The sequence below is a fragment of the Adiantum capillus-veneris genome, chromosome 23, assembly GCF_014529385.1.
Source record: "Adiantum capillus-veneris isolate H3 chromosome 23, ASM1452938v2, whole genome shotgun sequence".
Lineage (NCBI taxonomy): Eukaryota > Viridiplantae > Streptophyta > Polypodiopsida > Polypodiales > Pteridaceae > Adiantum > Adiantum capillus-veneris.
Genome location: NC_140953.1, coordinates 113,024,157 through 113,037,968, shown reverse-complemented (window position 1 = coordinate 113,037,968; position 13,812 = coordinate 113,024,157). Strand labels below are relative to the sequence as shown.

At 47.2% G+C, this 13,812-nt stretch overlaps 1 protein-coding gene across 3 annotated transcripts in view; it reads right to left on the bottom strand.

The window, feature by feature from the left end:
• LOC147428382 (S-adenosyl-L-methionine-dependent methyltransferases superfamily protein) overlaps nucleotides 1–13,812 on the bottom strand; it is a 108,922-nt gene that overhangs the window by 72,252 nt on the left and 22,858 nt on the right. For all 3 annotated transcript variants that reach the window (XM_086497228.1, XM_086497227.1, XM_086497229.1), the window contains exons 2-5: nucleotides 3,109–3,165; nucleotides 2,762–2,859; nucleotides 248–317; nucleotides 114–162 (exon numbers count right to left, since the gene is read on the bottom strand). In XM_086497228.1, the coding sequence (XP_086353354.1) occupies nucleotides 114–162; nucleotides 248–317; nucleotides 2,762–2,859; nucleotides 3,109–3,165 (274 nt within the window). The remainder of the gene's footprint in view (nucleotides 1–113; nucleotides 163–247; nucleotides 318–2,761; nucleotides 2,860–3,108; nucleotides 3,166–13,812) is intronic.

The following is a 13,812-nucleotide window of genomic DNA, read 5'->3' as shown; positions in this document are numbered from 1 at the left end:
TTATGATTTCCATTTTTCACAATAAACACACTGTTACACAACCGTGCTAGTACATTTTCATGCAAACTTCCTCGTTAGTGTGCTCTTTAAAATGAAGCATCACAAATTGTTACCTTTAAGCTTGCAATCAGCCACATTGCCTTGAATGAAATCTATAGTTCCCTATCAGTTGAAACAATGATCACTCTGAGTTAGAAGCCCACTCTGCACCAAAAATGTGGGTTGAAAGATTTATGACAAGTTGTACCTCAAACTCTTCAGAGTTAACTCTAGCGACATCTAAAGCTTCAGCATCAATGTCAATTCCTATAACATGGCTGCAATCAAAAAAAAAACAGACATTCGATGCTAGGACTCCATTTATATCTCAGGCAAATGACAAATTCAGTCTCAGTAGATCTGACTTCATAAGCAGTGGTCAATGCTGAGCTCTCAAGAAAAAATATTTGTTCCAGTTATCATGTGATGCGCCATATCATAAAGGAGAGTATTACCATTCGTAGACAGACTGAAGTTCTGTGGCTTGGTCTGACAGTATTTTTCAAAATATCTGCAAATACATTGCTTTAACCAGCTGGAAGTCCTTTTTCGTAACATTGTCTACTGTAAATTTGGACACGCATCTGTCACAGGGGCTTAGATGCAGCATTGGTCAGATACACACCTCCTTGCACCAGTTGGAGATAAAGGTTGGGAGAGAGAGTGAAGTGCCTCCAAAGAAGCACGCATGTACAGGCTGGCACTAGAGACTAAGGGGCATTTCATCTGCCACTATCCTGCTCATTATGAGGTGAAGGACGTTTCCATTTCTTGTTCCAAAAGAGATTTGGACCGCTTTCTAGAGTCCATACCACAAATTTCTTGGCTTATCCTTGCTAGAAATTCGCGGAAGTGATTTATGGTGATAACTCAGGATGAGTACTCAGTGCGTCAAGGTTCCTTTTACTTCATGACAAAGTTCCTTTGACTTCATGAAAGAATTCCTTTAACTTCATGAGAGAGACGTTGCAAGGACAAGAGAGAAGAGAAAATGATAATATGAGTGAAGGTTCTATGAGTGATAGACAAAGAAGAAGACTAACAACGGATGGGCCCAAATCCCCCTCTCTATCGCTAGAGAGGTATTTGCTTTAGATTGCACAAATGTTGATACAATGGTCCTAAGTGCTGAGATGCTGATGGGATCTTCCTACTGATGCTTGAATCTGCGACTTCTGGAGAGCCTATGGGCTGAAATCTGATGCTGATTTGCTGATGCAAAAACGCTAGGGCTGAAATCTGCTGCTGAGGCTGGAAGGCTAATGCTAGGGCTGATCTGCGGCGGGATGTCGAGGAATGCAAAAACGCTGGGCTGATGGGGTACTTCCTCATGAAAACGCTGGTGCTTGAGGGAAAAACGCAAGGCTGATGGTACTGATAGGCTGGCTGCCCATGGGGTACTATGAGGACCAATGGCAAAGTGTCTTCCTAATGGACTATAGCACAGGCACAAAGTGATGCTCAACGGAGGGGCTGACCTTGCTCTGCTTCAATTTTGTCACACAGAACCCTTGATGGTAGATTCTGTGTCACCACACCTTCTGCTGTACTTTGACAGAAGTAGTACATGATCTCTTCAGACAAGCATGTGTATGGTGATGGCCCCATCTCCTTGTCCTCTCTAGTCGCCTCCTTTGTGCTAGCATTTGATGATCTTGATCGAGAGAGCTAGCAAAGCGCAATATAGAGCACTCTAGTCAAGGAAAGTTATAGGCAAAGCCACATGTAGCAAGCCTCTGTATCCTAAGCCATCACTCCAACGCGTCCCTATAGCCCTCGTTGGAAAAATACCGCCACTCTTCCCAAGCCTCTCAAAGTCCCTCATCTCGTGGTCTATCCGTAGACAGACTCCCACTGGTACTCCGCGAGCCTCAATTTGAGGCAATCCCCTCTCAGGGATCTGATGTCGTTGTAAGTAGAAGTATGTCTCCCCCCTCCATAACATGTTATAGGCATCCAAGTTGTGTCCATAATAAACCATTGCAGTTCCAAACTACAATATGAATCTTTGTAGGTGGGCTAGAGTCCCATAGGCCCCAAACTACTAATCCATAGACAGGCCATCAATGATGACAAGACCATCTCTGTAAAATGCTTTCTTCCCCTCCTTCCTTGCCTGCAACACCTTGTTACGGATATTCTTCCTCACTATCTCCACCCACACATCTCTTGTTGCTTCCCTTCAATGCTTTTGGTGATTGCCTTTGTGAGCTCCTCGTTGATGGCGTCTTTGTCAACCACCGCTATTTCCTCTTCCTCTCGTGACCATCGGCCCTCAACGATGCTATCTCCACCTTGCGGATATCAATTTCCTCCTGCATTGTCTCCCTCTCCTTCCTCCACTCCCCTTTTCCCTTCCTCCGCTCCTCTTTTTCTCATTCCTCCATCTCCTTATCCATCTTGCAAGTATATCTCGGTTGATAGCATTGATGTCACTATCGTTTGTCTTCTTGTTGGTGTTGATCATCTCCACCAACTTGGTCTCAAGTTTCCTGTCGACGGCAATGGATGCAAGTCCATTCGAACCTTGGCAAGTATGGGAGCAACGTTTGTTGAAAATCTCAAGGGACCATACATTGCACTTCGAAAGTGTAACTAACACTAGAAAAACCTATAAAGTTGAGACCTCAGAAACATAAACATTTTACAATGGCTAAAGGGTTACGCATTTCATCATGAGAGAGAGAGAGAGAGAGAGAGAGAGAGAGAGAGAGAGAGAGACTCTGCTGATAATAATGAGGCTGCCACACCTAAAGTTCCACAACCACAGCCCAAATCTACAACCACTTTGCCACCTATGTCGTTGTAAGAGCTGTTGGCCTGAAAAAAAAAAAGAAGACTTCCATGACTTTGGAGCTAGTAAGAACTAAGCAGATAATTAAAATCAGATAATGGTAAAATATACAACCAAATAGGTTTGAAAAATAGAGTAAACATATTAGTAAATTTAAATCAATAAAAATTGTGAACCTACTACTCTGTTTCAAGTAAATTTTCTCATGTTATATCCTCTAGTATCAACATGCTAATGCAAATAAAACTCTTTAAAAAAAAGACGATAGATTTTACCATATAAAGCATCCTTGATGCAATATGGGCACCAGTCGAGTACTGCTCGAGCTCAATCTGCAAGCACAAACCCAAGTATTAAGACATTAAAAACTCTACATTACTTATCAAGCTCCAGAATCGCAAGTGTATATTCTCTAGAAAAGCTACACAAAAGGCAAGTTAATCTCAGACAGATTTGAAATTATTTTGACTTGAGAGTAAATAAGCCCACCCCATACTCGAAGGAGATTCAAAAACGTCTCATACATTTTTGTCCTCAACCAATGACTCTTTGACTCGTTGCTCTATAGCTTCATCAAATTCATCCTCTAAGTACATCCTCTGCCTTGGTACTACCGGTGTAGGTTTCTTCTTTAAAAGCGACTTGAGAGGCGAACAGCTGGCGGCACGCCATCGAGAGTGCACCTCGCCAAGTGGATGCTTCGCCAAAAAATTCGCGTATTGGGGATCATTGGACCAAAGCATCTGTCAAGCACAATTGTCAACCTACTATTGATGGTGCATCTCCATTCTTTCATAAGTTGTATGTGGTGACAGACCATATTCTTCTCCCAAATCATCAGAAGGAGGTCGATATTTGTTGGTGGAAGCCCCGTTGTTTTCTTCTATTCCCGAATGGTCGAGTGCAAAAGATTTCTCCTAGCAGGATTTGTTGACAGAATCCATGTGTGTTGCAAGTAAAGGGATTGGATCCTCCATATAAGAAGAATCGTCTGAGCTCTAATACCACTATAATAGTCTTCGACACCCCAAGACAAAGATCTAATGCAACACACGCGAGAGAAACTAAAAGAGTTGAACAAAACTGAGAGAGAGAGACAACACACCACGGCAAAGTTCAGCGTCCAAAGGTATTGACCCCAAAGATGTTAGGTGCAGCGGAAGTGTTTATGAATTTAGCTCCGATCTAGTACTCCACACAAACACAAGGGACACTTTACTTCACTTGAAAGAACTGAACTGAAAGAAAGAGAGAGACACGAGAGAGAGAGAGAGAGAGAGACACTGAATGTCGGGTCCCAACATAGTTGACACGTACGGTCACGTACGACGAATACACGTACGAGACACTGAATGTCGGGTCCCAACATAGTTGATACGTACGGTCACGTACGACGGATACACGTACGATGATGTGCGGTACTAATCGAACTAAAAAAAATTAGACACACGTTGACGTAACGTACAATGCAAAAAAAAGAAACATTCATCTTTAGAGCCTACACTAAACCAAGTTCTCAAACTCAAAAGTCAAAAGTTAGAATATGATAGATCAATCATCATATGTATTTACTATTATGAGTCATGACATAGACGTTAGTACTTAGTACTAAGTACTTACAACTTAAGTCTTACAAGTTGTGAGGAGATGGATAGTGAGGAGAGTGACGGGAAGGCATGAAGGAGATGAAGGGAGCTTAATGGAATAATGGAGAGCTTGAAGGAGATGCAGAGAGCTTAATGGAGTAGGGGGCTTGATGAATGGAGAGAGCTTGAGGGAGATAGGGGAGGTGGTAACTTGTAAGTTGATAGAGAAGAAGAGAGGGTGGGCAAGCCTTGTATAGATTTTTGGGGAAGAGGGAGAGGAGGGTTAAAGAGAGATGTAGGGGGAGAGAGAGAGAGAGAGAGAGAGAGAGAGCATGTGGCATGGATGATGGAGGCTCAAGATTGGAGAGAGAGAGAGAGAGAGAGAGAGAGAGAGAGAGAGGCTCCCAACCTCTATGCTAAACGGTCAAAAAATGCAATCATTGGGCGGCTTTCAAACTCTGTCAAACGCGTGGACTACGCAACGTTCAAAAAAAGCACCGCACGAGTCCTGCACTAAACGTATATAACGTACTGTATGGTACGGAACATAAGGATCGTTCCGTACGCCGTACGAGGACAACCCTGGGTCCCAAACCCTCAAGGGCTCCCTTGCTATGTTGCCAGAGCGAGTACGTTCTTTATTCTTGCACAATGCTGATTCAATGACTCAATGTTGAGATGTTGATGCTAATGGGTACTCATGCTACTAATGTTGGGCACTGGTATTGACGTTTCTTATGCTGGGTACTACTGGGTACTGAGGTACAGAGAGGTTCTATGTCAAAGTGTCACAAACTACTGACGTGTCAAGCCACTGAAGAACGGAGCCGACTTACAGATCCCGGCCAAGGGGCCTAAACCCTAACAAGCAGAAGCAGTAGAAGAAGATGATGTGGCAAACTGTACTGAATCCCACGTTTCACGATGACTGCTAACGTGGAGGCTATACGGAATCCAGCGCTTCATCTTGATTCTTCACGTTGACTACTGACGTGGTAGACTGTACGGAATCCCGCGTTTCACGCTGGCTGCCAATGTGGCAAATTGTACAGATTTCCATGATTTGCACTGACTGGTGCTGACCTGGTACTGTACGGATTTTAGTAATTTGCGCTTGCAGCTTTTGGACAACATGCTTTTGCACCAGATGCTTTTGAGTTTAAGGCTTTTCATGTAAACTGCTTTTGGGCCTAGGGCCTTTAAATATGACGCCATGGGCTCATTCTCTGGCATGCTTCTGGACGAAGGTGCAAAGGATGGAGTACCGGCTTGTACTCAGTTGTCGAAATATAAATAAATGCCGAAAGGGGTGCCGAGGTTTGGGGCCAATACACTCTGGGGTGGAATTCCGCCACTCCGTGTCGAGTGTGCTTTCTCTTTCAGTTTCAGTTGTTAAGTGCTAAAAGTTTGTTCAGTCTGTTCTTTTCTATTGACACGTGGTGCTCGTCTTGTGACACAAAGACAATGATGTCGACGACAAGGTACTGATGGGGTCTATGTCGACGACGATGATGTCGACAACGAGGTACTGATGGGTCTATGACGACGACGATGATGTCAACGACGATGCTACGGCTAAATGCCGGAATCCGCTAGCGATGTCGATGGCTAAGGACTACAACCAATGACGAGGCTAGGCTAAAATCTGCAACACGCTAGGGTGCTTGATGGCTGAAAACTGATCACTGGCTGTAGGCTAAAAATGGTGACTTTCCGCGACGACGACGGCGACGACAATGGCTGAATCTGAAAATGCTGATCTGCTGCAGAGAATGGGTGAATTGTGAAAACACTAACCTGCTGATGATGGCCGGCTGATTGCAGCGAGAATCTGCCGCAACGGGATGGGCTAAATGCTGATGCAAAAACGCTAGTGCTGAAGACTGAAAACGTTAGGGTACTTGAGAGGCTCGAACTGCCGCTCAGTGGCCTCTGCTCCTCTACCTGATTCTGCAAGCGCCAGGTCTTCATTTATAGGAATTATATGCTGGGTCGGGCAAGCTTCCCAACAAACCCACAATTTCTAAAAAGAATTCCAAACATCACTTATAAATAAATGACCTATAAGAGGTGGTTCACGTGGTAGAAACTGCTCATGCTGAAATGACTGCCAACTGCTCCTGCACACGAGACCACTGTCACGGTCTCGTCATAGGCTGCCCTAGCCTCCTGTGGAACCGAGGCTCTAACAGGATCTCTTCCTAGCAAGAGAACTGATTTGGAGAGAAGCGGTGAACATGTCTCGTGTAGAGAGCATGGAAACTCCTTTCATGTGCCTACACCTCTATTGTGGTGCTCTGCAACATGGCGATCACATCATCTCCGTGTAGATGCTCTGAGGGGAAAAACGCTAGGGAACCAACCTGCTGCCCATGATGTGCTGCCCAAGAGAAAAACTCTGGGGCTAGACTGCTGTGCATGACAAACGCTGGCCGATCCATGCATAAACGCTGGCTGATCTATAGGGAAAATGCCAGCCTGCCATCATGTATAAGAACGCCAGCCTACCCGTTGGGGTGCCCAAGGAAGGGCGCCCCTGACTGGGGCTGATCTGCAATGCTAGGAAGTGACCCCCCCTGCCTGCCTATATAGCTCTCCCAAGAAGCTGCCTGATCCAAGGTCCCAGCCCCACGACCTTGGCAAGAGGGGAAAACTGAAAGAATAAATAGGGGAGGGCACCTAATAAATATCCCAGGCCTCCAGGAGCCTAGTGACCATGGAACAGATCCAAAACCCGAGCTAGACATGGCTAGACATGACCCGACATGAGTGAACAACCTCACACTGTCCGGGCACAGCCACAAAACAGCCCTCACTTCCTAATCTGCTCCTGGGAGATACCGGAGCTACCACCGAAAAGGAATATGAACTCTAACAGTCCGCGCTGTTAGTGCAAATCACGGAAATCCGTACGCTTTGCCACGTCAACAGCCAACGTGAATTACGGCGTCCGTAGTACATACAGTTGGGCAATGCGCTCTTTTAGTTTGCTTTATGTCCCCAGGCCCCCGCCTCAGCCAATGTCCATAAGTTGGAACACTTTAATGTCTTGGGTCATCAAGTTGTGACAAGTAGGGTAATCCAAGATGAAGGGAAAGCCAGACTCAACAGTCTGCGCTGTGAAGGGCCTTTGAGAAGAGGTGTGCTCAGACCAGGCTGTTTGCATTGTGATCATCCTGTAGAAGTAGGGAAGCCAGACTAAGCTGTCTGCACTGGGAAGATCCTATGTGAAGAGGAAAGGCCACACCAATCTGTCTGCGCCGTGTTGCATATATCTCTTGCCTCCAATTCTCCAATGTCGACCAAAAATAGAATCCGCGCCAACAACACCACCAAACCGCATCTCGGTGTGGCTCTCAATGTGAATGAGCTGGGAGTGTCCTACTGCCCAGGTCGGGGGATAAGTCTGTTGTAAACGCTGGCTAATCCCGCCCATGGGAGGAGGTACCTGATGCGGAGATGCGCCTTAGAACACGACAGAGCCTGAAGCTGCTGATACTATGTGTGCGTGTGCGGAAGCGTGAGAGAGAGAGAGACGCAAGGTGTGAGAGGGGAGCCGATCAGCACCCCATGCCTACCATCAACCACAAGACCTGCAAATACAACGTATGAAATGGGTACCCCCCTGGCTCCATATCTAGGTGCCCAAGGGAGCTCATATTGGGCGGGCAGCCGCCCCAAACCAGGGCGGTCAGACAAAGTGCAGCCTATATGCATATGCTATGGGTGGCCAACCCGGAGGCACACTAGCCGTACATGCATGCCCTAGACCTGTGAAGCAGCAGAGTGGTGTAAATCTAACAAAACGCAGGAGATCTCTCCCACAAAGTAGGTTGAAAAACACAGATCTCAATGACCGCAATGATAGACAGCGATGGTGTCACACGCTTGGGCACCCCAAGTTAGGATATCTGTCACGACAACTCAAAAGCAAATAGTCCCAAAAGCATCTGGTTTAAAATCTGCCATAAAAAGCAAGCAACGTAATTTGCAAAATTCCGTACAGTAGCCACGTCAACATGCCAGCACATATTGTGGAAATCAGTACTGCTACCATGTCACGTGCACATCTACCCCTATGTGTACGTGGACAAGCTACTTTATGACATGGGTTGGGTTCAGTTCAATCAGTCTAGATTAGGAAGTGTTCTGGCACTTTTGTGAGTCTGTTCGCAAACCACGCATGTCCAGGCACTTAGATTAGATGCATATCCTCTGGTTGCACACAGCATGATCATCAAATTCCCATCAGAACCCATCATGAGCATTTTTATGATGCATAGACCTATTTTCCCTATTTTAGCAAATTCTCATTAACATAAGCCCAAGCCTACACTTTCTCCTAGAGGAAGACTACCCATTCTTGTACGCTATCCTTGGAAGATCAACTCTAATCAAAGAAGGTGTTGTACTTGGCGTATCAATCAAAGTGGAGTGCTCTCCTCTTCTTCTCTCTCCATCAATAATGGTGCCGAAGGGTTTGTCAAGTAAGATGTGTTCTACATTGATGTTTTCTTGATTTCTTGTTGTTTTCTTTTTCATCTCTAATCCGACATATATATATATATATATATATATATATATATATATATATATATATATATATATATATATGTATCTAATTTCATCTCCTTAACCAAACCTATCTCTCTCATTCTTAGTAATTCATCCTCTGCAAATTCTAGGTTCTCTTTTCTACAGGTACATCTCTCCCCGCAGTATCCTTATTGCCTACGGACAAGAATAGGACTTGGGAGGGAAAACTTCTCATCTCTTCACTTCTCTCATATCTACATTTCTCACATACTATCCTAGATGAATAATCCACATGATGATCATTTCTATCGCTTTCACTCTGTACGATCTATTAGAATTAACGTATGGATTAGCCGAAAAATACACTTTCAACAACGTATAGTGTTTCTCTTTGGCCCAGAAAGGCTTAATGAAATACTTCTATCACCGGATCCCATCATACTACCTCTCATAGACTATAACTTTTCTTTTGATGTAAGCGTAGTTATCTTGCTATGAACCAAGAGGATTTGTACACACAATTAATCCCAATCACTAGACAAAATATATATATCATGGTAAGCACAAAACTACAATTCTAAAGAACAATTCGTAACCTATTTGGTCAGTCAAGATTGAATGCCATTAACTCATCTATTAACCCTTTCATATTACCCATGATACGATATGACCATAGCCTTGATGTTTTCATTTTCGTATTGTTTTGACATTCTCTTTTGTGTTCTTTTTTTGTGTGTGTGAGTGCAAGAGAGAAAGAGTGAGTCTTCTTTGATTGCACTTCTTTCCAAACCCTAGTCTTCATGGCATCTATGGTTTAACTCCTTCATATAGTTTTTGTTGAGTTCTCTCACAAACTCTCACAGCCATAAGCCCGGTGCTTTCCTGGCAAGACCACAAATTTCTCGACAACGGTTGAAAGACGATTGGCGTAGTCTCAAGCAAAATGGTATGCCAGTTATGTTTTTCTCTAATCGTGTTTTGCAGCTCGGCACCCAATTACGCAAATCGGATGATGAGCGCAAGGAGGCTTTCATTTTCGGGTTGGACGACTATATTAGATTAGGTGTCGAAGTCCTCGACCAAATCGATCTCAACAAGGCGGTAGCGATTGCTCTAGCATAGGAGATGAAGCACAACAAGGGAAAGCGTAAGGAAAACAAGACTTCCACAAGTACCTCTCAGACTTCTCAGAACCCTGAGAACGGTAAAACCGGTAAGACTGGTAAGAACGGTAACTCTTCTAACCAATCTTCCAATAGTATCTCAGAAAAGAACTCTCCAAATGTACCTAAGGGTAAAGCTAACACAATTGCTAAACCTAAGCTCACTCCATATGAAAAGGCAGAACAAAGAATTTTAGGAGGATACATCACGTCGGAAGAACAAAGCATTTATTTTAAGGAAGGTCGTTGTTTTCATTGTCACATCAAGGGTCACATAAAAAGAACATGTCCTAAGCTTGAATCTAATGACTCTAAAGAACCCACAAAACCCACTTTCTCTGTCAATGCAATAAATGAGAACACGAGTGCGACCCAAGTCTCTCATGATCCTCCCATTGATAAGTGTCTCTCATTAAGTGTTATGGTCATGTGAAGGGTCAGCGTTTTGTCATATTGTTTGACCCAGGCAGCATGCATGATTTGATTAGTGACTCTCTTGTCAAAAGAGCCCGCTTGGAGGTTCGCAAGACATCTCCTTTCGAGGTGTCAGGCTTCTTTCCCAGTATGGACTCTCTCATCACGCAAGAGTGCCTTGATGTTTTGTTCACTGTTCAACAAGTGTCTTTCCGCAGAAAATTTGTAGTCTCTCCTCTTTCAAGATGTGATATGCTTTTGGGCATTCGATGGTTTCGTGAGCATAACCCTCTCATTAATTGGGCGGAAAATACGTTCACTTTCAATGCCAAAAGTGACTCTCCCCTTGTCATTCGTGGAGCAAGTTGTTCATTTTTCATCTCTCATTTCTAATGTGCACGCGAAGATTGCAAAGAATCCGGAAACGGAGACTCTCTCAATCACGTCTTTTCCAAAGAATGACACACACGATTTGCATGATAATGATAAGCATGATGATTTGCATGATCAAGATGTGATTATTCACGAGCATGATGATTTGCATAATCAAGATGTGATTATTCACGAGCATGTTGATTTGCAGGAAGAAGCTGTGATTGTTCACAAGGATGATGGTTTAGTTGATACTTTGTCTAGTGAAGCTAACCTCATTGCAGATTTGATTGATCACAAAGACCCGATCTTGGCTCTCGAGTCGAGGTCCAAAGAACCCCCACAAAAAGTATTATGTGTTCGAATGATTAGCCAGCATGCATTGTTCGAGTGTTTCATTCATGATGCTTTCCTGTATTTTAGTCACCGTCCTTGTGTGATCCCTTTTCATAGGCATGACACATAATTCACTCATGAATGATAATGAGGAGTTGCTCGCTACTGCTGCTCGCCCCCCCCCCTTTTGCTGTTGCGCCATCGCTCTCCTCCCCCCCCCTCCCTCCCCCCGCTGCCCCTTCGCTGCCCCCCCACCCCCTTCAGCCCCTGCGCACTGCCACTCAACCCACCCGCTGCCCCCCTCTATCTGCGCGCGCTGCCCCATTAGCTGCCGCAGCCCGCTGCCCCATTAGCTGTTTGTGCGCTGCCCTTTGGCTGCCGCAGCCCGCTGCCCTCCTCTCGCTCTGCCTTCCCCGCTCCATCCCCCCCGCTCGTTGCTGCTTGTGCACCCGCACATTGCACAACTGCCCTCTTCGCCCTCGCTGTCTCCTCATCACCCCCCCCCCCCCCCCCCCCCCATCCTCTTCGCTCCCGAAGGCCCTCTGCACCTGGCTCGGCAGCACTCTCTCTTCGGAAAAGTGCCTGGCTGACTTGTTTGCAGGTTTCTTCTTCGCCGCCCGCTTCTTCGACTCAGCAGTAGACACAGATGGAGGCTCCAGCTTCACCTCAGAGGGACTCGCCTGAAGCCCCCTCGCCCGACCCCGCTGAGCCCACCATTCGACTTGCTCTTACGCCGGCAGAGCAAGCGAGCCTTGCCACAGAGGTAGAACGCTTGCAGGCGACTTCTGTCATCTGCAAGGTTCTCGGCACTCGTCCCAGAAGAGGAGAGCTGCGAGACCTTCTCCAGGCCCACCTCCTCGCAGAGGTGGGCAAGATCTTGGATGTCCAGATTCTCGGACGGGGGTACTACCAGATTGAGTTCGAGACTTCCGAGATGGCCTCCAAGGTCATAGCTATGAGTCCATTGGCCATCCGAGCATCACGCGCCCACTTTCGACAGTGGCGACATGGTTTTGACCCGTCTTCGGATGTGCTAGTAGAGGAGGCGGACATCCCCATCTCAGTCTGCTTTCCGGGTTTACGGAGGGAGTACCTTCCACTTCTCTCCAGGATTGGCTCCGCCATCGGAACTGTCCTAGAGACACCTCGTACGGCAGCATCAGTAGCTGCCAAGGCGGTTGGCATCCCTTCAGTTCTAGTTTTGGTCAGAGATACCCACACGCTCCCGAAGGTCATCCTTCTGCCTCGGGTGAGTGGGGGTTGGTTTAGACAGAGTGTGGAGTACTCGGGTCTCCCGAACCAGTGCTTCATTTGCAGACAGATGGGCCACCTAGCGAAGGCCTGTCCACGGAGGAGACCACGACCCGCACCCCAGCCTCAGCCTTAGCCTCAGCCCCAGCCTGCCAAGGCTGGGCCGCAGCCACAGCCAGCGACACAGAGCACAGATTCAGCGCCACCCTCCGAGCCTGGGGCTCCAGCGGAGGAGGGGTGGTAGCAGGCCCGTGGCCGTCGACGCCAGGGGCCACAGCGACAGCCTGGCACTCAGAATGGCCCCCACGTGCCTACTCAGCAGCAGTGGGTTCTCACGGGGAACCGCTTTGGTCCTCTTGAGCAGGAGGAGCCCCCTACGCCAGCCTCCACCTCCGCTTCACCCTCGCCAGCCGCTCCACCTTCCGATCTCCCCTCCTCCTCCTCATGCCCTCCCCCACCCTCTGCTACCGCTCACTCCCCACCTCGCCCCCCCCATGTCTCTGCCGCCCCACCCCGCTCCCCCTAGCCCCTTCTCCCCCTCCTCCTGCTTCAGTACCACAGTCGGCTCAGGAGACTGGACCCTTGCCGGCGGCCAAGAGATCTCTTGGCAGCGCCTTCGCCACGAGTCGCCTAGCGAGAGAGGGTCAGCCCTTAATGCGGCCCCCACTGCAGATTCAGACATCTCCCCTTGCAGCTATCCCTCGTGATTTGACGAGCTTTGACCTCCGACGCCGCTGGGATTTCTTCGATTACGGGTTTACTCGTTTTCTTGGCGATTCCGCAGCAGACCACGAGGCAGCCTGCTTCAGAGTCCACGCTTTGTTCCTCGCCGCTAGGGGGACAGAGGCCTTGGACTCAGCAGTTGGTTTCTCCTTCCCCCTCTGTGGCAGGACTGAGACAGAGTGGTCCCTCGACTCAGTGGTGGGATGGTTGCATACACACGTTCTCGAGTTCTCTCACCACATGGGAGAACTTGGCGTTACAGATTTGCTGCAGACTTTGTGGCCACTGGCCAAGTTTGCGGTGACACCCCCAAATTCAGCAAGATGTAGACACATTGTGGTGTACTTTTTTGCTGATACGCAGTGTTTGCCTTGCTATGTATTCATTCATGAGGACTCCTGGACAGAGGAGGTTGCTTTACGCACGGCTCGCTCTACTTGGGCTTGGACCAGGCACTCACTGCAGTCTCGCCTATCTAGAGGACGCTCGGATGCGGATTACTCCCCATCCAAGCCTGCTTCGAAGATAGCTCGTCTTGCTGCTGCGGCAGCATGTGTTCTCTCTCGCTCCCCATGAGGATCGTCTCGTGGAACGTGCA